General features: G+C 43.4%; 1 protein-coding gene across 1 annotated transcript in view; it reads left to right on the top strand.

Annotated features, from left to right (window-relative positions):
• The window catches only part of UTP20 (UTP20 small subunit processome component), a 63,783-nt gene that overhangs the window by 38,806 nt on the left and 1,227 nt on the right, over positions 1-23,750 (top strand). Inside the window, exons 33-61 of the mRNA XM_054631257.2 lie at positions 822-965; positions 1,571-1,621; positions 1,716-1,868; positions 2,389-2,544; positions 2,921-3,061; positions 3,807-3,944; positions 5,154-5,293; positions 5,793-5,872; positions 6,619-6,908; positions 7,388-7,527; positions 7,987-8,143; positions 8,930-9,028; positions 9,628-9,795; positions 10,487-10,653; positions 11,568-11,709; positions 12,004-12,120; positions 12,823-12,993; positions 13,498-13,626; positions 14,107-14,217; positions 15,460-15,539; positions 16,279-16,348; positions 17,366-17,548; positions 18,366-18,497; positions 19,640-19,772; positions 20,790-20,989; positions 21,342-21,413; positions 21,622-21,888; positions 22,575-22,701; positions 23,550-23,695. Coding sequence (XP_054487232.2) covers positions 822-965; positions 1,571-1,621; positions 1,716-1,868; positions 2,389-2,544; positions 2,921-3,061; positions 3,807-3,944; positions 5,154-5,293; positions 5,793-5,872; positions 6,619-6,908; positions 7,388-7,527; positions 7,987-8,143; positions 8,930-9,028; positions 9,628-9,795; positions 10,487-10,653; positions 11,568-11,709; positions 12,004-12,120; positions 12,823-12,993; positions 13,498-13,626; positions 14,107-14,217; positions 15,460-15,539; positions 16,279-16,348; positions 17,366-17,548; positions 18,366-18,497; positions 19,640-19,772; positions 20,790-20,989; positions 21,342-21,413; positions 21,622-21,888; positions 22,575-22,701; positions 23,550-23,695 — 4,104 coding nt within the window. The remainder of the gene's footprint in view (positions 1-821; positions 966-1,570; positions 1,622-1,715; positions 1,869-2,388; positions 2,545-2,920; positions 3,062-3,806; positions 3,945-5,153; positions 5,294-5,792; positions 5,873-6,618; positions 6,909-7,387; positions 7,528-7,986; positions 8,144-8,929; positions 9,029-9,627; positions 9,796-10,486; positions 10,654-11,567; positions 11,710-12,003; positions 12,121-12,822; positions 12,994-13,497; positions 13,627-14,106; positions 14,218-15,459; positions 15,540-16,278; positions 16,349-17,365; positions 17,549-18,365; positions 18,498-19,639; positions 19,773-20,789; positions 20,990-21,341; positions 21,414-21,621; positions 21,889-22,574; positions 22,702-23,549; positions 23,696-23,750) is intronic.

Raw genomic sequence — 23,750 nt, 5'->3', positions numbered from 1 at the left:
CTGTTCCCCCTTGTCATGGGGAAGGTCTGCTGAAGTTATAATGCAGTCTTTACTTTCTTTGTCAATGTATTCAATCCACCAAATTGCTTGCAGTGTTTGAAATAATTGCTCTTCTTCAGTGTGTATTTTATGCACCCCAAAGCCACAGGGTCTGGACTGCAATGTGAATATATGTGGTTGAGTGTGTGGTGTACTGGGCAGTGCTGCATTAGTCTGCTGCTTTATGAAAGGCAAAGGCAAACTGTATACAGTAATATTTTGGGGTTTAAATCTGTGAAATATTAGGCCACCACATGTGATTGCTGTTGAGGGAGTTCGTTCAAGACTTTACTGTGCAGTGGCCGGGCCCCCTCACTGGAGATACTCAAGAAGTGTCTGGATGCAATCCTGTGCCAAGTGCTCTGGGATGACCTTCCTTGAGCAGGGAGGCTGGACCAAATTCACCCCTATGGTCCTTTCCAACCTGACCTATTGTGTGAAGTATATGGTGCTGTTAATGTTCACCTCTGGTGAACAAGACTGCTTTTTAAAGCTCTATTAGTTCTCCTGACCTTTGAGTCATGAGGAAAGACACATAAAAGAAGTCTTTATCGTGCTGACAGTCATCTCTTAACACTGTATTGTTTCTAATTGAGAGGCTGCAAGTACTTCTGAGAGATTTGATGATTGCATTGTGTCCTTCTAATTCTTTGTTCTCCTTCAGTATCTCTGATCTGAATGAAGTACAGCAATGTGCACTTCGTGTCTTGAAATATGTCCCAAGGAAATGAAATAATCTTGTGAGGTCTCAGTACTTATTGAGAGTCGTGTGTCTCTTTCAGGGTACACAAATTGACATTCTGGAGACGGTGCAGAACTTGCTGAGGCATTGCTCAAACCCTACAAGCTTTCTCAAACCACTGGCAAAGCTTTTTTCTGTCATCCAGAACAAACTGTCTCGAACTAAGTTGTGCTTGGTATTTCAGGTATTGCATTTCTACATCTTTCTATGCCTTTTAAAATTTGTTCTAAGAGATCAAGAACAAAATAATAGGAGTATTTCTTTTTGTGCATGACTTTAAAAACCATTTTACTCTACTTCTTGTGTGAAGTGAAAATAACAGAATTCTATGTGATAGAAATTAATGAGCTGCACAAAGATTTTTAAAAGTTTTGGCTTGCAGCCTGGTTGATGTGAGCCAGGGGTCTTTAGTGTAAGAGAAGCCTAGCAAAGCATTTAAACTGCAACAAATCATGCATGTTGTTGAAATAAGAATGCGTTTCAGTATCCTGAAGACAATTTTTATTTGTATTCTTCTCTCACAGTTTATAGTAGGATGTTCTGTATTACTTTGAAGTGACTAACATAAATTCTTAGCAGTAGAACACGAAACGTACAGTGTAGATATTTGGAAACTTAGGACTTAAAACACATATCCTCCAACTTACATGAGAAAGGCTCTTATGGAGGTTCTAACACGAGAAAGGCTAATGCTGCTGCTTTATTTATTTTTTGTCTCAAGTGGTAAAGTCTTGAGTTATCCAAATTTTTAACAACTATAAAAGTTAACTGGATTTTTATGTTTTTTAGACTTTATCTGACTTGGATGCTAAGTTGAAGTATATTACTGATGTTGTTAAGGTATGCACAGTTTCTCTCTCTGCTCCCTTTTTCCCCCCAATGATATGATCACATTTCTATCATTTTTCATTAATGACTTGTTGCTCTGTCTTAGCTGAATGCCTTTGATCAGCGACATCTGGATGATATCGACTTCGATGTGCGTCTGTCAGCATTTCAGTCAATCACAGCCCACATCAAGGAAATGCAGACAGTGGATACTGACTTCCTCATCCCTGTTATGCACAACTGCTTCTACACCATCCAGGTTGGCTGAATGTTCCTTCCCTTGCTATATGCACCATGTGTCCCTGATGAATCTAACTTTCAACTTACTTCCATTGCTGTTTTTTGGCACCACATAACATTCAGAAAGTATCTTTAGGTATTCTTACAAACATGTTTTTGAAGTTTTGTCTGTTTACCTTTTCATCTGTGTGTCCCAAAAGGCAAATACAGTGCAGCACAACTTTCTGTTAGTGAGCCCCGCAAATGTTTGGTCATTTGTACTGGATAAAAGGCATATTACAGGCTTGAAAGGCTGATTTTCAGTTTGTTGCAGCACGTTCTGGTTGTGTGGGTCTGCTGGTAAATGTAAAAGGTTTTTTCCTGATGGGTAGTTTAGACATTAATTTGGGACTAGAACTTCTATAGGAAAGCTCTCAAGAGTTTCTGAGTCTCTACAGGACTCGCTATGTTGTGTCCAGTGGTGCTGTTCTGTCCCAGCTTTTGGGTAGAGAAAGGTGTCACAGCCAGACTCATGTGGTGCCATTTCTTCATCCACTCAGCTCGGGGATATGGCTCTCAGTGACAACGCAAGCCTTTGCTTGACCAGTCTTATCCACCGACTGGCAGAGATCAGCCACACAGAAGATGAGTACAAGGAGCTGATCCAGCACACTCTCCTGGAGTCTGTGAGAAGGGGTCTGAAGAGTAAGACTGAGGTAAGGCAGTGGTATCTGATCACACATTTCCAGCTATCTTCATGAGATGTTTTTTGGGTGAGTTCTCAGAGTCCTCTACTGGGATAAGAAGTGCAGGTACCCACTGTAAACTTACCCTTAATTTGAAACCTTATAAAATTCTAAAAGATTATAGAAATTAACTGTGTTTCTCTGCTGTTGCTCAGCTTTTCTTAGTTGAAACTCGTTTTTTGGAAGGGAGGCTTTAATTTATATGCAGGCCATAATGGGTGCATTTGTTGTTACCAAGAATTAGGACGTTTGACTGAAACACTTGTTAATGACAGCACTGCTGTTCTCAGGAGTTTGTAGCAGCCTCTCCAAGGGATACTTACCATTCACTGCTTGCTATTTTTAGAGCATCCAGCAGGACTACACATCACTGCTTTCCTGCCTCATTCAGACATTCCCAACAAATCCCGAATTCCAGGATTTGGTCCAGCTGACCAACCGCCATGATCCTGACATGGACTTCTTTGAGAACATGAAACACATGCAGGTAAAAGACAGCAGGCATTTCTTAGTGCCTCTCTTCTCCTGCCGAGCAAAAGCGTCTTACTGTGAGGGGATGTTTTGAAAAGCATCTGTGTGTTGTCTGCAGAGAAATTGAACCTGTGTCATTAGATACTGTTACAAAAAAGAGGGATGTAGACATGATAAAGAGTGACTGAGAATCAAAGTCACATTTCTATCTAGAAATGTCTTTGGTTTATGGTATGGAATGGGTCTCTTTCTGGATGCTCCCTGCTGCTCTCAGTCTGGAGTCTCTGCAGCCCCTTCCCATTCACAAACCTTAGCAATATAAATGTTACACAAAGCCTGGTTTTTCTTGCAGTATGAAAATACATTTCTTCTGCTTTCAGAGGTGCAATCTGAGAGAGTCTTTGCTGTATCTGTAGTTATATGCAAAGTTGTAAGTTCTTAACTTGTAATTTTCTCTGGTCTTTGCATTTCATTGCAGCAGCTGCTGTTTGCAGTTGCCTCCCTTGTCTAACACCTCAAGATGGCACAGTCTTATGATTGTGAATCCACAATGCCATTGACTTGGAATATCTGTTGAGGCAAAAGGCTAGTGAAAGCCCAGAGATTTAAGGAAAAAGGCATGCCTTAGAAATGACTGTAATATGTTTATGCCATTACCTAAAACTGAGACATTTTCAGAACTAGGGGATGTAGGTACTCTCTCGTGCTAGCTGTGACTCAAGCACCACCTCATTCACCCTCTCCCATGTGACATGTCTCAGATCCACAGGAGAGCACGAGCTCTGAGGAAACTGGCAAAGCAGCTCACTGAAGAAAAGCTTGTGCTGTCTTCTAAATCCCTGCAGAATTACATCATGCCTTATGCTACAACTGCAATTTTCAGTGAAAAAATGCTTAAGGTAGGCTCTTTCAATTGAATGCATCTACTTGAATATTTTCCCCCTTCTTATATATACCATTTCCCTTAAAAACCTAACCCCCTTAGACAGCTGATATGTTTGTGAAGTGAGTGTCTCCATTGTAGATAAAAGTGCTGTGCTGGTATTGGTGGCAGAAAGAGGGTTTGGAAAGTGCAGAAGCAGTCTGGGCCCCGTCCTGTATCTGCTAAACTTGTCCTGCTTTTCAAAGGTTGATCTCTTAACTGTTTGGGTTAGGGTTTTTTGTTTTGTTTTAGTTTTTACTTCAGGTTTTATTTGTCTTTATTTTTTGTAATCAGCTTCTTATTTTCTTCCCTCTGCCTCCAAACTTCTGTCTTCCTGTTTAGTTGCAATATTCTTTGACAGTAGACTGTGGGAATATAATCTGCACCTAGTAACAGAGGTGGGAATAAATACAGTTTTCTCTGGATTTAGAGGGAAACTGCAGGAATTGGCTGGAAACATCTGAAATCAATAACAGCTTTGTAATTAAAATTTGAAGGCTGACGGTTTTTTAGTCACTTTCAGTGAAATTACTTGTAATGTCAGTGTGGACAGACTTTCCACCTGTGGCTCTTAAAAGCCAGGTTTCACACTTCTGTAGTTCCCTGCACACTGCCAGGAGAGCAGCAGAACTGCTTCCATCAAGCAAAGTAAATGTCTAATTTGCTTACTGTCAGAAATATTATTCTGAAGCTGAAACAATTAGAGCTCAGGCACAGGACCCAGCCCCTGCAGCAGTGCAGTCTGTGCCCCTCAGTAGAGTGACTCTTTGACCAGAGGACAGTAAAATGTGTTGATTGAAACTTTAGTGAAGAAATAGATACATTTTATTTCACATCTGAAATGGGTTTATAGTTGACCAGCAATGTGCCATGTGTTTGTGATTGGATGCCTTGACACTGGTTCTTGTTCTTAGTTCTTAGCACAAGTGAGCCCATAGGTTTAAGTATGTGAGGAAAAGTTAAATGTGCAGAATAATTTGGAGGAAGTGGGTCTGGAGATCTGCTTGATGGACTGTGATTTTTTATTTTTTTTCCCTACCTTGATGCTCAGGAGGAGATCTAAAAATACTGAATCCCAAGCATCCCCGCTAGACAAACATTACTTCTGTCTCTTGTTGCTTCAGGTGCTTTAGATGCACAATCATTATGAATGCTAACAGCAGCTGAATTTCTCTCTTTTGAGCAGCATGAAAACATGGTAACAGCCTCAGTTGAAGTTGTTGGAGCTGTCTGCCGACATCTTTCATGGTCAGCCTATTTGTACCACTTAAAGCATTTCATCCATGTCTTGCAAACAGGACAGATCGGTACGAAGCTGGGAGTCAGGTGGGTACCACGAGCAGTGCTGCTCTGGGTTTCTCCAAAGACTGCTTAGGCACAATTCAGTGGTTTTAGGAGCATCTCATGGACTTCTGCCTCTTCTCTGAGGTGAGAGATTGCTGGCTTTGAGGTGGATTTAGGCAAGTGAAGGTAGGCACGGCTTGCTGCCTGGCGCTATGAAGTTTTAACAGGTTGTTACTTAGTTACACCATGTCTCACTGAGTGCATGGCAGCAGTTCTGTCAGGCTGTCCCTGCTCCTGGGACACCTCCATTGCTCCAGTACCACTCTCTGTGAGGTTTCACATTGACCTAGGTCACAGAATATGTGTAGCTGAGAAGGAACCAGTTTTTATTTTCTGGAGTTTTTCAGGATAAACCTCGTTATGGTGAAATGTCACTAAATCTGATGTTTTCCAAAAAGCACTTGTAAGATTTTTCTGTTGTATATGCATCCTTTTCTTTTTGTGCAGAGGGCTGATCTTTCTTCATGTTTTCCTTCTGCAGCTTGTTAGAGACAGTGCTGGAAGCCTTTCACTTTGACCATAAAACACTTGAAAAGCAGCTTGTGACCATTGACAACCAAGGTGAGCTTTTTGTGTCTGCTTGTAAAAACACTCCTCAGACTACTCAAATGCAGCTGATCAAAGTTTTGTGGTTTACTCTTGACATCAGCTACTCGTGTCTTTTTAAAATGGGCATCCTGGAAGCTAGTGTTGACTTGTCTCCTCAAGAGCAGTGCAGATTTTCCTCCTGTGTGTTGACAAAGTCAGGAGAGGTGTAGGGAATCATGTCAACATTACCACTCCATCCCAGGCTTCTGTAAGCCAAAACAGCCCAGAACCTGTGTGGTTCTTAGGTTATCTGCAGCCAAGATGTCCTCACCTTGCTTCCCTTGCCATTGCATGGGACAAAGTTGTATCTTCAGCTTCTTCACTATTGTGGTTACCTATGTTGGGACCTTTGGGTGAAGGAGGAAGATGTCTTACAGCTGTGCTTGTCAGTACCTCTTGCCTTGTGAAATCCTCAGTTTTAAGTGAATGGCAGCTCTCTAAAGTTGAAGCACATTGACCTTTGCTCAGCTAACTGAGGGGTTCAGACACAGAGTAATGTAATCTTTGCTTTAAACCTGGCCCTGAGGGGTGCTAATCAGAAACCAGCAAGCCAAAGCTTCTTTTCCATGTAGAAGAAGCCTGGTGCTTATTGGTGGTTTGCTGTCAGTGGTGGTAGCTAGGAGCTTTATGTAGAACCAAGCTGTCACAGGAGTCTCAATTAAGGGCTCAAGTTTTATTTTCTTTTGTATTTACCTGTACTTTTGGCAATTACTTGATAGAAGCTGCTGCCATGGACCTCGAGCCAGTGGTGGAGGCTGAAGAAGCCATGGAGCTGGAGCAGAGTGAAGGGGAAGAGGAGGAGGTTGAAGAAAAGAATGGGAAGAATCTCTCTGAGAAGCCAGTAGAACCTGAGCAAGCAGCTGAGCCATCTGAAAATGCTGAACAAGTGCCCAAACCTGTTTCATTCTTACCCCGAAATAAAGAAGAGCTCCAGTGTCTGATCAAACACATTCAGGAAACAGTTACAGTCAACATCTTGCCTAAATTGCACAGGTGTATTGTTGCAAAGGTGAGGAGTTAATGTTTAAAAGGTATTTTGTAGGCTGCTACTTTAAGGATTGGGATACAACTTCAGAGCCAGTGAAAAAGCAACACATTAAAAAAAAAAGACACAACTGGAGAGAGACCTCTGGAAGCACAAAAAAGGCTTCATGCCCTTTGCTGAGTCATGGAGATTACTGACAGACCCTCTGGTCATGTGAATATGGTTTCCTAACTTCCCTGCTGAGAACTGTCTCAAACTACACAAGTGAAATGATTCATTTTGTCCAGCCTGTTGAAGAGTTCTCAGCCACTTGCTTGCACCAGCCTAGTTTCTGTATTGAAAACACAGGGATTTATCTCACCTGTCCTTTAGCTGTCTGGGTTTTTCCTGCAGTCATCAGAGGGTAGCAGCCTGCCATACTGGCCTCTTACAGGGTTTGTTGAGAAAAAGCAGAGTTTGTTTCTGTATATTAAAAGTGCATTATGTCTTGCTCTCTTAAAAAGGTTAAAAGAGACGAGGAGCACAAGCTTGTGAAATCCAATGTTGTGAATGATGATGAGGTAGTTCGTGTTCCGTTAGCTTTTGCAATGGTCAGAATGATGCAGTGTCTTCCCCAGGAAGTGATGGAAGCCAACCTACCAAGGTAAATCCCAGTGGGGCTCCTTACATCCCAGTGGGGCTGTTCATTGTTCAGGGAAGTCGCGCAGGCACCTTTCTTGAGCTGTGGTTACGTATGTGGTTAAAGAGGGACATCCTAACAGACCTTAAATACTTCTTTTGGAAATTCCTGTTCCTAGTGACATGCACCTCTGCACCTCAGCATTTAACTGCTGTAAATCCTGTCCCAAGAGCAGAGCTGTGAATCAAGGTGCAGAGGCAGGGCTGGTTGTGCGGTGGAAAGAAAAATGTACAGAAAGAAAGGATAATCAGTAGAACCTGTCCTGAAGGACAGTACGTGTGTGTATGCCTATAAAACCTCTCTGTGAGGCTGACTGTGAGTACAGCTGTGGTTGTGAAACAGTGCTGAAAAGCAGCTTCCTTGGCAGGGTAATTAGTTCTGCTCTGCTTGGAGGTGAACAAAGCTGTTTGTCTTTGTTTCCAGCATCTTACTGAAAGTCTGCACATTCCTGAGAAACAGATTTCAGGAAATACGGGACGTTGCCCGCAACACCCTCATTAAAATCATGGAAGTGTTGGGAGTGCACTACCTTCTGTATATCCTAAGGGAGATGCGGTCTGCACTCATCCATGGCTACCAGGTAATGCTGAAATTCTTCCTCTTCTGCTCTCTGTAGGCTTTTTTTCTAGTATATTGGGAGGAGAATCCAAAGGGAAGTTGCTATTGGAATTGTTATGCACTGGTAGAATAGCTTGGTATAATACAAGTAAATATTGTTGCTAATGCCTACATCAGTCTTTGTTATGCCTTGCCAAGTGTCAAATAAGGGTCTGTACCCTCAAAGAACTGAGAGTCTAAGCCATTTTCCTAGTGAAGACTTGAGGTATGAAGGGGAAGGATGAATTTCTGGTTCCAGGCAGATTAGAGGACCTTTCCATAAGGTCATGAGGGCTAAGCAGTATTCGGGGGGGGGGGAGTTTCCATGGAGACTGCACAGACTCCTGTGGTGATGCTAGTTGAAGGATTGCTTCCTAGATCCAGAGCCAAGGCTCTGACTATTAATTCATCTTTCCTCTTTCCATGGTTTGGGTTAAGAATCATTTTTCATGTGAATTACCACAGCGGAGTAGCATGAGCTTCTAGCTGCTGTAACAGTGAAAGAACCAATTAGAACGGCCTAGGTATATCAGTAAGAGCCTTGGAGAGAGAAGAGATTCCAGCCCTCTTGCCAGTATGGGGTGGGATAGTGATCCTTTTTCTTTTGCTACTACATAGATTCTCATCCTCCCAGTGTCTTTTTTTCCTGTAATGAAAGCTCAAGTGCAGTATGTGTCTTGTGATGTCTCTGGTATGGGAGTGTCCCCATGCAGTATGATTAAAGAGGTCAATGCAGAGGTTTGGAATAATCTGTTCTCTTTTTCTGTAGCTCCATGTGCTGACTTTCACGGTGAACCTGTTACTGAAGGGCCTTACTACCAGGCTCAGTGCTGGTGATTTGGACCCCTGCTTAGATATCCTGATTGAGGTAAAAGCTGTTCAAGGCTAAAAGAAAAAGCATCATGAAGTGCTTGGGACATATTCTAGGAGGGGAAGGTTTTGTCTGGATTGTCTCTGACTTGGTGGCAAACCAGGCTGTTGTGTGTGTATTGCCAAGGAAGGAGGCACCAGTAGGCCCTGTTGTAGATGGGAATCAAGAGAAGTCAAGCGTCTCTGGGGCTGTATCCTGAGCCCTGCATCCTGAGAGGGGATGGATTCAAGATTAAGACACCTACCTGTGTTTTCCTGTACTCTAAATGGCTGAGCGAGTCAGCAGAGATCTACTCAGTGCAGTCCACAGAGCCCAGGAACTCAGCTGGCCACACAGATGGGGTATAGTGGGTTGTATTGATCTGACTACAGTCCCATTCCTTGTGTCACAACACCACAGAGGGGTGTGAGAACAGTGTTCTCATCTGGTGTACTTAAACAAGGATGTTCTGTGTTGACAAAGGAAAGATAGACATGATTGGTAGGAGACCTGGAGAATTGTTTTTTCTGTGAGTGGGGGAAAATAGTGTTGTTCTGTTGCTACTGGAGAGACCTGCTTTTCTTCAATCATTCATTTCTCTTGCCTGTTTTCTTAAGATTTTCAACCAAGAGTTGTTTGGGAATGTGGCTGAAGAGAAAGAAGTGAAGGGTATTGTCTCCAAGATCATGGAAGCACGCAAAAACAAGAGCTACGATTCCTATGAAATTCTTGGGAAGTTCATAGGAAGGGGCCAGGTGACAAAACTTATTCTGCCACTGAAGGAGGTAAGAAAAGTCAGCCAGAGTCTCTCTTACAAACTGTGAGCACTCTCAATTCTGTAAGGTGATTCTAGAGCCTCTGGGTGGCTACTTTGAAATCACCTATGGAATCTTGCTTTGGCTTCCCATTTTCCTTTGGGAAAGCAGTGAGACTTTACTGCTGATGTCCAGGGTAGGGAGTGGCATTCTGGGAAGCTTTTAACTGCTGCTCAAGTGGATACATCCCACTTTGAGTTCTCCATGCACTCTCCCTCTGCCCACTCTTCTTTCCTCTGGAGCTTAGAAGTCCTGCAAGGAGCAAGGCTGCTCTGTGGTTTAGTCTCTTGTGCATGGAGGAAATGTCAACAAAATGTATACAGGGACTATCCATGTGCAATAATTGCCTTTTCAAAGATGCAGATTTTTTAGCAGAGTGCAAGCTCACACAGGAATGGAACCCTGGTTTGCTCATTAGCTCTTGTGTCCTGGTGGCTGTAGCTGAACTGGCCGGAGGCTGACAAGAGGAAGGGAGGGATGTTGGTGCAGAGCTGAGGCAATGGGATGCTATTCACCTAAAGAGCTGGAGACTGTGACAACATGATGAGAGAGAAATTTTTTTTTAGTTTTTTTTCTAGTTTTTCCCATGATTTCTGATTACAGATAACAGATAATTGCCATCAGGCTGTCCTCTTAAATTCTCATGTTTTTACCTTTGCAGACTCTGGAGAGCACTACAAGCTTGAAGATAGTCCGGAAAGTGCATGAGGCGCTACGTCACATCATGGCAGGGCTCATCTTCAACTCAGACATGAATGCAGAATCCCTCCTCCTCCTCAGTCATGGTCTCATCAGTGAAAATTTACCTCTGCTCACTGAGAAGGCCAAGTGAGTTCCAGGGTGTTGTTCAGCTGGTCTGGTATTGGTTTGCTTGCAGAAATGGCAGTTCTCAAATCCAGCTGATGAAATGCATGAGAGTTTAATTGCTTTCATTCCCCTTTTGTTTTCAATGTAACTGAATCATTTGGGCAGTTACAGGGCAAAGAGAAAGCTTAGTAATGGGAGTTAGCATTTGTGGAACTCATGGGAGTCTTCCCTTGCAAGGTCTCTGGACCTTCAGCAGGGCTTTTTCACTGTCTGATGAGTTGATAACATGCATTAGGATGTTAGGATGGAGGAACAATGAACAGTGTTTAGAAGCAGGCTGCAAACATTTCCATGGGGCCAGGAACAAGGAAAAGCATGGTCTTTCACTTTATTGCTTTGCTGCTGGGGCAGAAGATGAGGAGAACCATCAGATTTTCTCTCCATCTGGTGGTGTCACTGCTCAGAGCTGGGTTTGGGTGTCCTGCATTTGGTGTTAGGTAGGCTGGCTTTCTCTAGAAGTCTGCTGTTTGCAGGCTTCGGAGCACTGTTTGTAAGCCATCAGTAACTGATGTAATGATCAGTAAAGAAGAGCAGTGGGTAGTGGCAAGACGTGTATTTGCTTGAAGGAACTTCCAAAGTTGATCTGTCCACTAAGAAAAAAGTGAGGATGTTATACAAATGATTGTGTTTTGTTATCTCTGGAATAGTGGCATTGTTCTCAAGTCTGAGTCCTGTCTAAAACCAGTTTGAAAGCAGCCCTCATGCTGCTTTCAAACTGGTTTTATTTCATTGTGGTCCATCTGTGACCTGCTTTTGCTTGCTGTGTGGGAAGCAGCTGAGCACAGTTCAGCTCCTTTTACTCCCAACAGCAGGATTGTTATGGAGAGGGTTCATATCTGAATATTTTCTTTTGCCATGCATACACTGCTTTTCAGGAAAAAAGCTGCCCCTCCTCCAGACCCTCGATTGCAACCAGAGAGCTGCCTGCTGCTCCAGCCCACTCCCACAAGAGGAGGGCAGAAAGCTCGTGTCAGCAGCAGGACTAACACATATATCCTGGTTGATTCAGGACTTCGGGTAAGATCTCCTCAGATAAAAAATTTTGCATTCAAAATTTTGTTAAAGAGTATGCAAAGGAAAGTATTCTGGATATATTGTTTTAATAGCACAGCCATTAGCCTTAACTTCACTTTGTATATTGTAATTCCAGTGGTGCTTTTAGATACTTTTTTTAAAGTACCCAGCCTGTTGAAATATTTGTGTGGGATATGGCATAAATTCTACTATAACCTGAAACAGTTGTGGGACCTTACTTGACTCTTTTGCGTTCTGGCTGACTTTGAGATAAATGTCCTGATTTTTCTATGACAGCTACTGCACATGAGCCTGAAGAGATCCAAAGTAAATTCTTCTGAGGAGCATGCTTTGGAAATGCTAGACCCTTTTGTTCAGCTGCTTATAGACTGCCTGAAATCTATGGATGTCAAGGTACAATTCTGAGCTGAAGTCTGTGTGTTCTGTCTGCTGTACTAAGAGTCCTGCCCACAAATGTCATCTTAAAGTTAACTTGCAGGAGGAGAGAAAGCCACCAGTTTTTCAAACCTGCTTTAATAGGTGTGCAGATTAAATTGTTTGAGGACATGTAATCCCAAGGGAGTCTTGTGGCTGATGGAGGACTGAATGCTCTGCTCTGTGTTGCAGAGAGAGAATGTTCATAAGAGGAATTTACAGACTATTTATGAGGATGTTCATGAGATTCTGTGGCTGCTGGGAGCAGTGTTCTCACAACTGTTGTTTCTTCTGATCCAACTCCAAAGTCTTTATTCCTAGCACTGTAGGCAGCCACTTTTTGGGACAGCTTTTGGTTTGAGTGAGCCTAGAGCCCAAGGGTGGAAGGCATACCTCATACCCTGTCAGATACTTGGAGTGAGGCTTTCCATGTCTTGAAGGCAGCTCTGCTTCATATCTTCACCTGATAAAATCAAAGTTATAGAATATTGAAGTCGCAGATAGTGCTTTCAGAACTAAGAAACACTTGTGTTACCCATGAATGGTTTGAAATAGGTTGGGTTTGTTAGCTAACTGCCTTTTACCACAGTTTTAGATAGCCTGACCATGTCTGTCAAACAGTGAGAAGAGTTCTCTCAGTGTCATTGTACCCACATGCTGTCCTTTGGCTCTTTCTTCCAGGTCATAACTGGTGCTCTGCAGTCCTTGGTATGGATTTTAAAGTTCCCTTTGCCTTCTATCAGTACGAATATGGAGTCACTGATCAAGCAGCTTTTCCTCTTGCTGAAAGAGTTTGCCAAGACAGGAATAGCCAAAGGCCAGAATTTCCACCTGGTTGTGAGCTGTTTCAAAGTAAGTCAGACGCAGCTCTGCTCATTTCTGCTTTAGGATTAACTTTCTAGAATGAGACTCTTCTAGCTACAGATCCCTCCTGCAACTATCCCTGGAGAGGTAGTCTGGAGATCAAAGCTAGTGAGGAATATGTGGCCTTGCTGATTCTTTCCCAAATACAAACTTAAAGATAGTTGCTCCCTAAAAATGGACAGCTTGTATCTGAAAAAAATATCTTTATAGAAACATGTTTGCCTTTTTTCTTCATTATAGTAGTATCTTGTTCCACCTGAGTAAATCCTGGTAGCTGAATTGAGACGTGGGAAGGGTACAATTCACTTGTTTACTTTTGTCTCACAATTGCCATCTGAAAGCAAAATGTGATGAGAATAGTGTTGGCCACATGTTCTGGAGCAGCAGTTTGTCTTTTCAGGCTGAACTTGTATAAATGAAGTCAAACTTTGGCGTGCACCTTTACTTTATGGCATTGCATGTGTACTGACAATGTGCAATTTGATTTTGTAGTGTGTAACAATACTTGTGAAGAATGCAAAGAGTCAGATAACAAGCAAACAGCTCCAAGTGTTGCTTGGCTTTGCTGAAGAAGACATTTATGACTCATCACGCCAAGCCACTGCCTTTGGCCTTCTCAAGGTATTTCTGTGCAGCAGTTGTGAGTGTTCTGTGAGCCACTGGAACAGCAGTGATCCTGCTTCCTGGTGAAAGAAAGGCTGTACATTCTCACATCAGGAACAGGTTGCAGATGCTGTTGAAGCTCTCTGTTATAAGAGAGGAAAAGTCAACAAAATTTTACTGTTTGACTTGTAGTCCCTGTTTAAAAGTGTTTGGGAGGTTGTTTTATACACAATGCATATGAGGATGTATTTGGATCCGAGTATGTTTTTACTAAAGAATCAACATCTCTGATCATTAGACCAGATATTCTGTGTTGCCCAAAAGAAACAGATATGGATGTGTAAGCCATCTTTTGGTTTTCTTTTTTTTTCCTTTGAGTTGCATTGTCTGTGTGTGAAAAAGTCAGTGTTAATGTACCACCTGAGACCAGTGCTGTCTGGGTTGTAGACACTGTATAAGCAGAATGATGTGACTCCAGCTGTGCTTTCACATTTTCAGGCTATTTTATCCAGGAAGCTGATTGTCCCTGAAATTGATGACGTGCTGCAGAAGGTTGCCCAGCTGGCTATCACAGGTCAGAGTGAGCCAGTGCGAGTCCAGTGCAGGCAGGTTGGTGGAGTGAGGAGTCTCTCACTTTTTTTACAGCTGTCTAACAGGCCAGAGGGTTTAGTGTGACCATACTGCCTCTTACAGATATGTGCCTTGGCCCTGCTGAACCCTGAATTCCATTTCCCCTTCTTTGCTGATCTTTATTCCCCTTGCTGTCTGGCTTCAGTTCTTGAGACTGGTGCATAGCAGAACCATAGACTTCTTGCCTATAGTGAGACTGTGGTGTGCCTTCATAGAACTGTAAAATTGTTTAGGTTTAAGGTCACAGAGTCTAACCCTTAACCCAGCACTGCCCCATCCACCACTAAGCCATGTCCCTGAGTGGCACATCTATACTTCTTTTAAGTACCTCCAGCCTATTTTAAATAATCCACCACTTCCCAGGGCAGCCAGTTCCGGTGCTTGACCACCCTTGCAGTGCAGAACTTTTTCCTAATATCCAGTCTATACTTCCCCTGGCAAAACTTGAGGCCATTTCCCCTTGTCCTGTCACTTGTTACATGGGAGAAGAGACCAACCCCCACCTGGCTACAGCCTCCTTTCAGGCAGGTGTAGAGAGTGATGAGGTCTCCCCTGAGCCTCCTCTTCTCCAGGCCAAACAACCCCAGCTCCCTCAGCCGCTCTTCATAAGACTTGTGCTCCTTACCCTTCTCCAGCTTCATTGCTGCTCAGCACCTCAATGTCTTTCTTGCTGTGAGAAGCCCAAAACTGAACACAGTACTTGAGGTGCAACCTCACCAGTGCCAAGTACAGGAGAGCTGCTTAGCAGCAGTGACATGGTCCCTCCTCTGGAGGCTTTTAATCCTATGTAACTAAGCTTTGTTCTTTTTTAAGCCTCAGGATAAGCGAATTTGCCACAAATCCATAATTGCTTTCCTCTACTATCTTATTCTTTCCAATGTAAAACCAACTGAAAGACAGAACTGGTTACTTTGTCTCAAGCATTGGGATATAGGTGCAGTAGGATCAGGAAATACAGCTTTCATAGTTACAGGATGGATTTTGAAGGATGCAGGATCTCTTCACAGATGCCTGTGCAAATCACAGTAGTACTTTAAAAACTGATCCTGTTCCAGGCACAGAGCTTGGCAGCAGTTGTTGACCCTGTGTATAATAGGAACAGGATGAAAGGGATGATTCTCATAAGCTTGCTGCTCCGTCACTAAATTGTCTTCATAACCTTTTTACAAGCTTACCTGAGTGTTTCTTTTAACTCCTCTCCGTATTGTTTTTTCTTTCCAGATTTACTTGAAATACATTCTGGATTACCCTCTTGGTGACAAACTGAAACCCAATTTGGATTTCATGCTTGCACAGCTGGAGTGAGTTTATATTTCTGACTTGCAGTCACTGTTCTGTGAGAACAGAACTTTGTTTTTAAATATTCTAGTATGCCAAAAAGCTCTTTGTTATGAGCAGAAGGCATGGATGAAGTCTTCATTTTCCTACTTGTGAAACACTTCCCTTTTCCCAAGTCTGGCTGTTGGATGAAGCAAATGCTTTTTTCTTATCCCTGTTTCACTGCTAATATCGTTCTTTATCTGTTTGTAAGCAAAATTTCTGTTGTTTGCTTAATAGTTTACCACCTGCACTGGCTGTGAATCATCATAAAGTCACCCTAGGACACAGGTGAAATGGAAAATCCAGGAGGAATAAGGGAAGGTGCATTTTTAGGGGACTGCTGTCCCATGGCAGCGTCTCAAGTGCAATTGCAGGCACAGTTAAAACAACTGTACCGATTCCACAGGAGTGTTGTGCCTCCAACCTCCTCCTGAGCTTCACCCCTCCCTTGTTCAAGGTGACAGCAGTTACCAGGTTCCCCAGCACAGTGTGGCTGTGCTGACTCAAGTGGGCTGGAGTCAGCACTTCCTGGGCTGTTTGTGTCCCTGTGCTCATTCTCTGACAGACAGAGCTCTTGTCCACAGTATCAGACCAGGTCTGGTAGCTGTTGTAGAAAGATCTCTATCAGTGCGTGTTTCTGGAATTGGTTGTTGTAAATTATTGGCAACTTCATAGGAGGATTAACTCATTCCTAACAGTTAATCCTTTATTTCTTCACAGGTATGAGTATGAAACTGGCAGGGAATCTGCACTGGAGATGATCGCATACCTCCTCGACACGTTCCCGCAGGTAACGAGCACCCCCTGGTGTTCCAAGAATCAGGCAGTTACTGTGGGTTGCAGTAACAGCATTTTCCAAGCAGTTAATTTTGGAAGCATTTCCTAGTTCCTATTATCTCTTATCATGAGCAGAACATTCACTTATCTCCAAAGAACCTGGCTTTGCTCCAAAAGAGGAATGACATACTGGAAAGTCTGCAGTACTTCTTTGCCTAATGTGTTCTGTTTGCAAGTAAAATAAAGCTGTGTCAGCTGGAGTTTGGATAAACTCAGTTGTGATTTATGGCAGGAAGAAACACAACCAGTTTAGGAAACAGGGTAGGAATAGAAAGTGAGAGTTTTCTTGCTGTAAGGATTTTTCAATATTCATGAGAGATTGTTGACAGAACTGGTGTGTTCTGTTCGGTTGGCCTGACTGGAGAGGAAGGGCTTCTCAGTGGGGTGATCAACATAAAAGCTATAAACTAACTGCATCTATGCAGGATCACATAGGCAAAATCCTAAGCTGCCTTGAATCTCTGCAGCTGGAGCTTAACTGTGCATTCAGGACACTGGGAGAAGTGCAATCAAGCTAGAATTTGGAAGGAAGAGAAATTCTGCACAGTAAGCTGTGCTTCAGCACTGCCTGATGAATTAATATTTCAGATTGGTTCCTGGGAACTCTTTAAGGTGGCAAAGAACTGCAGTCTCTGAGAGAAGGACATTTGGGTGTTGCTGCAATGCTGAGGACTTAAGCCTGTTTCAGTGAGAGTTGGGCATGAAAATGCCCTCTAAGGTTTCACACTCACTTTGCTGACCCAGGGATATGGTAGCAAGTCAGAGTCAAAGCAGGGCTGGGGCTGCTGTACACTCCCTGTATTGTCCAACAACAGGGTCATCCCATTTTAGCAGTTCAGCTGCCTTGACATGGAGCCTGCTCAGGGCTAACACTGCTCCTGAATATAGTGCAGCAAATACTCCTCTTTTTCTCTTTTAATCCTGGAAGCTCCTTGTGTGTTTGTGGTTGATAATGGTTGTTTCTTTCTAGGATCTCCTGCACAAATACTGTGGGCTGTTTTTTCTCTCTCTTTGTATGATGATGATAAATGATGACTCAGCCAAATGCAAAAAGATGGCAGCTTTGACATGTAAATCTCTTCTCCGTAAGATCAGCAATGAAAAACAAGATCTGATGTTTTCACTGGTCACTGAGTGGTTTCACAGCAAAAAGGTATTCTTTGGTCTTTTCACTGACCAGGTCTGAACTCTATTGGAGGGCTGAGTAAGATTAAGGCAAGCAAGAGATTGCTAGTAGCAGAGTTGGTGGGTTGGTGGATTAGTTGTTCCTGACTTAGAGAGCAAGAAATGGTACGGCTTCATAAAGCTGCACAAATATAGGGACCTGCTGATGCTTTAGGTCAACCTACAGACTCTTCCCAGCTGCATTTTGCAGCTCTCTAAAAGTTCCACTTTTGGCTCAGTGTAGTCTTTGCTCAGGTTAGAGTTTTGAACAAATTCCTTAAAGCTTTTCTGATCCCAGCATTTTGTGCTGACTTTATCTCAGACATGCTTCATTCTGTTGCTGGCAACTGGAAGGCAGCAAACGGGGTCTTCAAGATCTACTGTTTGGATCTGGATGCTTGGGTGATAAGTCCTCTAGCTGAACCCAGGTTCTGTCCCTCTACACTAGTAGAGTTAGCATTCTCAAACACTTCATGGTTTCCATCCTAGGATGTTCAGTTTTGGTTTGTAACTGTAAGCTGCCTGTTGCATTGTGCAGAGTTGAAAAGTAACTCCCAGATTTCTGCAGTTGGGATTTCAGCAGTTCTGGCATTCAGTTTTAGGGTGCATTCCCAGGGATAACTTGTGCTGCCAGGTGCTTTTATACCTTGCTGGCAGCATCTCCTTTTTCAGTATACTCTGAAAACCAGCTTCTCTTAAGGTGCTATTGCTACAGGCAGAAAGTAAGGTTTGCTACCAGCTCCTGCACTTGGGAGCTGCAGGATTTGATTATAAGAGTTAATTTTTTGTTATTTCTTGTGTGTCAGAGCTCACACAGGAGGTTGGCTGCCCAGGCATGCGGTTTGTTTGTTGAAGTGGATGGAGTAATGTTTGAACGGCGCCTTGCAACAGTCCTCACTTTGATTGAAAAAGAAATCAACCCAAGTAGATTTGAAAATGTAAGTAACTTTTCTCCATGCATGAAGCTCAAGTGAAGAGAATTTAAAAAAAGGGAAAAAGTGTAGGAGAGATTTAATGGTTAAACTTAACTGTTCAAGACTGAGGAAAGGCACAAAACACATACATCTGTTCTGAAGAGGACCTCACTGACCTAGAACCTTATTTTTTTGCCTGTAAGCTCAAGTTTGATGTCATATGTCACAGCACAAGGGGAAAAGAAACTTTGCAAAGCCACCTAGCCTGAGCCTGCAACCATACAGTGTAACCAGCAGATATATTGTTCCTTGGAGTGTGGGAAATGTGTCTGCTAGCTGCAGAGATTTGTGCAAGCATTGCATGTCAGGAGTGCATGCATGCGACTGTCTGCTTTGTCCAGGGTTATCTACAGCTTTAACTTTCAAAGTACTTCCTGTACTTTAAGACCATGATTTTGTTGTATGGAAAATCTTTTTAGTGCACTTGATTAACTCAGAATAACAAGGCTGCCTCAGATTCTGCTTGGCATGTGATAATCCCAAAGGGATCCCAGTCACTGTGCCTGGGGAGTGGCCATGAATGTTACTTATGTTCAGCATGCTGCCCTTGCACAAGAGAGAAGAGACTCTCAAATCTGTAAATTGGCAAGAGATGAAAATAAAATACCTGCAGTGAGGAGAAATTTGCTGTAATCACACTCTGTGCTGTGACATTTACTGACGACTGACATCAAGCCAGCTGGTGGTTGCAGGCACAGTGAGGCCCACAGGCAGCACACACAGTGTTGTCATAACAACTTGGGGCTTCCCAGGTGATACAGACAAATCTGCACTCAGCTGGGCTCTGACGATGAGAATCAAATCTGCACAAGTACGTGCACAGACATAATGTGTGTAATTGCTTGCATGTAGAAACCCAGCAGTTTGTTACAGTCATGTCTGTATGAAAAACAAGAAGAATGATTCTAATACAATCTCCTGCAGAGATTGTCTCCAGAGGAAATGATTCAGTGAAGGTGCTTCTGTTCTGTTTACATTGGGAATTGGGTACAAGTCAGTCTTCTGGCTTTTTTTGAACAGTTGATCTGAAATTTATTTAGCCAGGACTAATCAGGACTATCCTCAGGTTCTCATAAGTATCTTTCTTCACTTGCTGATTTTATTAGATAACTGAAGAAGAAGAGGAGAAGGCTGCAGATAGGCTGCTATTCAGCTTTCTTGTGCTGGTAAAAAAGCTAATCACAGAGTGCAACTTGATTCAGTTAACCAAGCACAGTGATGTTGTGAGCAGGATCTGGGGTAAGTATCATTCAGGAGCTAGTACAGCTGTGCTCCAAGAAAGATTGTGTGCCTTCTGGTTTTTCACATGCTAATAGAAATGACTGAACTTAATTATACAAGGTTTCCATTCTGCAAAGTGCTAACACACAGCAGATGTTGGGCAATGAAAGAGAAGTTGCTAATGGAAAAGGTTACATGCTTGATGAAAACAACACACCCTCTGTCTCAGTTGCTGGGAAGTGCTTTCTATTACCCACAGAGCAAATAATTGGAAACTATTGCATGTTTCACCATAATTACATTCTCTTGGATGAAAACATTGAGGTCTCCTGAGAAGATGAGATTTCCTTGATCACACATACCAGCCAGAAAATGATGACACATGGTAATAGTGCTCTAAATACTGTGCCTGTCAGGATGTGAAGACCTGGAAGTTACTTGATTCAAGCAATTTCCCTGTGTGCAAGATTATAAAATACGAGGCTGGTTATTGCCATTTTGTTGCCCTTATTTTAACTTCTTCATTTGCTGCAATCAGAAGACCTGATGTGGCTGGTTAGTGACTTTGAAGAGTCCAGCCTGCCAGGTGCCTTTAGTGAGATAGCAGATAATCATTGTTATCCTGGATTTTGGCCAGAGGTGAGACAGGAGAGCAGCTCCATGTCTTCTCTGAAGGGGTTTGATTGGACCATCAGCAGCAGGCCCAGCTGACACAAGCCAGTCCCCCAGACATTCTGGGCAGATGAGCTGTGGCACCAAGTCCCCATGGGGAGTGTAGTTGTTGCAGAAACATGACTTGCCTGATCACTGTGGGGACATTTGGCTACCTGTAGGTTTTTGCTGCTCTTCACTTTGGCTGGATTGAGTTGCTAGAAACTCTTTTATTATATTCTGAGCAGATGAGCACAGTTCATTTAATTCACCTTTTTATTGCAGCATATGTTGCAATAAAAATAAATTGTTGGGAGTAGCCTCATTCTATTTTTGCTCTCAATGGACCATCTCCTTTGCTGAAAGAGGTTTTCTTTTCCCCAGATCATGTCCAGTCTCACCTGTGGTATCCTCATAACTGGGTCTGGCTGACAGCCACTGAGATCTTTGGCTTGTTGTTTGCATCTTATAAGCCAGAAGATCTTGTCAACAAATGGAAGGAAAGAAAGTCAGGGAAGAGAAAAAAGACACCAACAGAGCTGTCTGCATCCACAGTCTTCTTGACTGCTGAACTGGACAAAAAGGTAATGATGTCCATACTACTCCTTCACTCTGCTCATGCCCATTCCCTGACTGGGACATAAAAATAGTTCAGTTTGGCATGTATGTTTCTCTTTTAGTCACTTGTCTGCTGTCTAATCCTCATCACTCAAAGCGTTTGAGGAGGTGGCTCTGCTGCTGGAAGGGGGCTTCTCTGGGGTCTTATTCTCAGCAGCACAAAAATACCTTTCCAGTTTGTAAGATGCAGGCAGAAGTTGTGTTGATCCTTTGGTCTCCCCTGGGAATTGCCTTTGGTGACTGCAAAGTACTGCTTTGAGTGTCTGCTGCCAGCTCCCTTCAGTGGAGTCATTCCTTTCTCATTTTTCATTTCCCCAGATGAAGGAACTCGTGTTTGCATTCTGCCATCAGCTGCAGTCCAAGTTCCTGGACATGTCTCTGAGCGAGCAGGTAAGGGCAGGAGCCTGTCTGGGGCTGCAGGAAGGCACAGAGCAGGCCCTGGCATGTGAGGGATGTTGTGTCCTAGGTGGTGGCACAGAACAGATACACAGTTCAGGGCTAGCTGCTCTCTGCCCAGGGCACAATCCTCTGTCAGATCAAGTCTTGGCTCTTACAGAGGCAACCCACAGTGACTGACTCCTCTGTTTCCACACTTCAGGTTATAAAGAATTTACTTTTTGTGGCCAAAGTTGTTTACTTGCTAGCTCCTGCCTCAGAAGAAGGTAAAGAGGCAGATGGAGAGCTCAGGTGTGAAGTGGAAGAGCAGGAGGTCTCAGAGGATGAGAGAGATACTTCTGCTCAAGGAGAGGAAGAAAGAGAGGACACACAAGAGAAAGGCCAGCCAGCCACACTACTGTGGTTAATGAAGAAGCTCTCTGTCATGGGGAAGAGAGAAGCAGCATATTCCCCTAAGGTCCCTTTAAAGGTAAGAACAGTGTGGGGTCCCACTGCTTTTGATGAGGTGGGCACTTCTACAGGACAGTGTTGCTCTGGCTCTTTGCTTTCAGGGGACAAGGGGCAGAGGGTGCTGTGAGCTGGCACTGAAGCGAGGATTAGTAGGTGCTGAAGAAACACCTACTGTGTTTTGGGGCTCTCATGAAAGACTTGTGCCAGTCCTTGCTAATGCTTCCAGCCTCTTGAGGGGTGGGGGAAGAGTGGTAAAACCTCAAGGCACCAAGCTGAAGAGAACAGAGCAGTACCTTTGAATGCCCAAGAGTGCTCCTGCAGGCAGGGGAATGGCAGCAGGAGTAACTTGCTAGGAGGAGGAGGGGGGAGGTGTGGGAGAGCATCACCAAAAGCACTGTGGTTCCCCATGGTGCAGAGATAGGTTGAACTTGTGTGTCCTCAGCTGTTGAGAACAGTGAGAACAAGCCTGTTGTTCAAAGTGCCAACAGCTGCCAACCCAGTCCCAGCTCACACAGCAGGGGTTGTGTCTCTCTAAAGGCTGTACTTGAAAGCAGTAAGACCTTGAAACAGCAGTGAGTTTGTGACTCAGGTGTCTAAAACAGCACCTGCTGTGTTGAACAGTGATACATGGCCCTCTGGTAGTAGTTCAGTTAGGAAGCTTCCTTCCAGCTTTCCTTACTTCATGTCCCACACACTTCTTTTCAGAGAAGCTGCATCTTTAAGTTCCTGGGAGCAATCTCGGTGGATCTGGGGCAAGACAGGATCAAGCCCTACCTTCCAACAATTCTCACCCCTCTGTACAGGGAGCTGAACAGCAACTATGCAGAGCAAGGTAAGGGATTTCCCTCACAAAGAGGAACGTGCATCACAGCTATGCCCCCGTACAAACACTACCTGCCATTCCTTTTGTCTGCTGAGGCATTGATACTGTAATCAGTGAATTTCACCTGCTTGCTGCCTAACCAAAATACCAGGAAGGGAGGAGGGTGTATGTCAGCTGAAATAGAAACATGCATGTTCAAAGACTGGAATGAAGTTAGGAATGCTCCTGTGTTCAAGTGGGTAAAGCTTGAGCATGTGGTGTAGTGGTAAAAAAGTAGTACTCAAAGGTGGGCTCATGGTGGCAAGACTTAGAGAGTCCTTCCTGAGAGGAGCTTGGAAGAACTGTTTGAGAGACCAGGGGAAGTATTTGCCCTGCTCTCAGTTTTCCTTTGCACCTCTTTGTAGCCTTTTTTCACCCCCAGTATCTTTTTTTCCCCCCCAGTGATTGTAGTTAATATATTGCCATTAACTAGTGATTCCAACAATTAAGTCAGCCCTTGTTTTGCTTACCAAGGGTGCTGACTGGAATAATCTTTATTTCCAACAAAGCCTATTTCACTAGAAGCCTACTGGCTATATCTAGAAAGAAAGCCTCTTGTAATTACCTTTGGAATGTCTTCACCCTTCTAAAAATTTTTTTTGCTTCTCAGAAGCTTTGTTTGTTTGTTTGTTTGCTGGTTGAAAAGCTACTCTCTGGGAAAGCTGGTGGAGCACCAGCAGATTTCACAGGCACCGGTTTGGGCAAGGTTTATCAGTGCAGCCATCCTTTATTAAAGAAAGAGTAATCCATATTGTGCTCTTGGCTTTTGTTCCATATGCTGAAAAGATTAAGTAAGTAAGTCAATTTTGTTTTAATAGATCCAACACTGAAGAACCTTTCCCAAGAAATCATAGAACTTCTCAAGAAGTTAGTGGGGCTGGAGGCCTTTTCGCTGGCCTTTTCTTCTGTGCAGAAACAGGCCAACCAGAAAAGAGCAATGAGGAAAAAGCAAAGGGCTTTGCAGGTAAGATTCCACTTTCTCTTGAGAGGAAAAGAAATAGGGCTTCTCTAAAGGCTTG

This window comes from Agelaius phoeniceus, chromosome 5 (assembly GCF_051311805.1).
Source record: "Agelaius phoeniceus isolate bAgePho1 chromosome 5, bAgePho1.hap1, whole genome shotgun sequence".
In the NCBI taxonomy this organism is placed as follows: domain Eukaryota; kingdom Metazoa; phylum Chordata; class Aves; order Passeriformes; family Icteridae; genus Agelaius; species Agelaius phoeniceus.
This window is presented reverse-complemented; position numbering and strand designations above follow the sequence as displayed.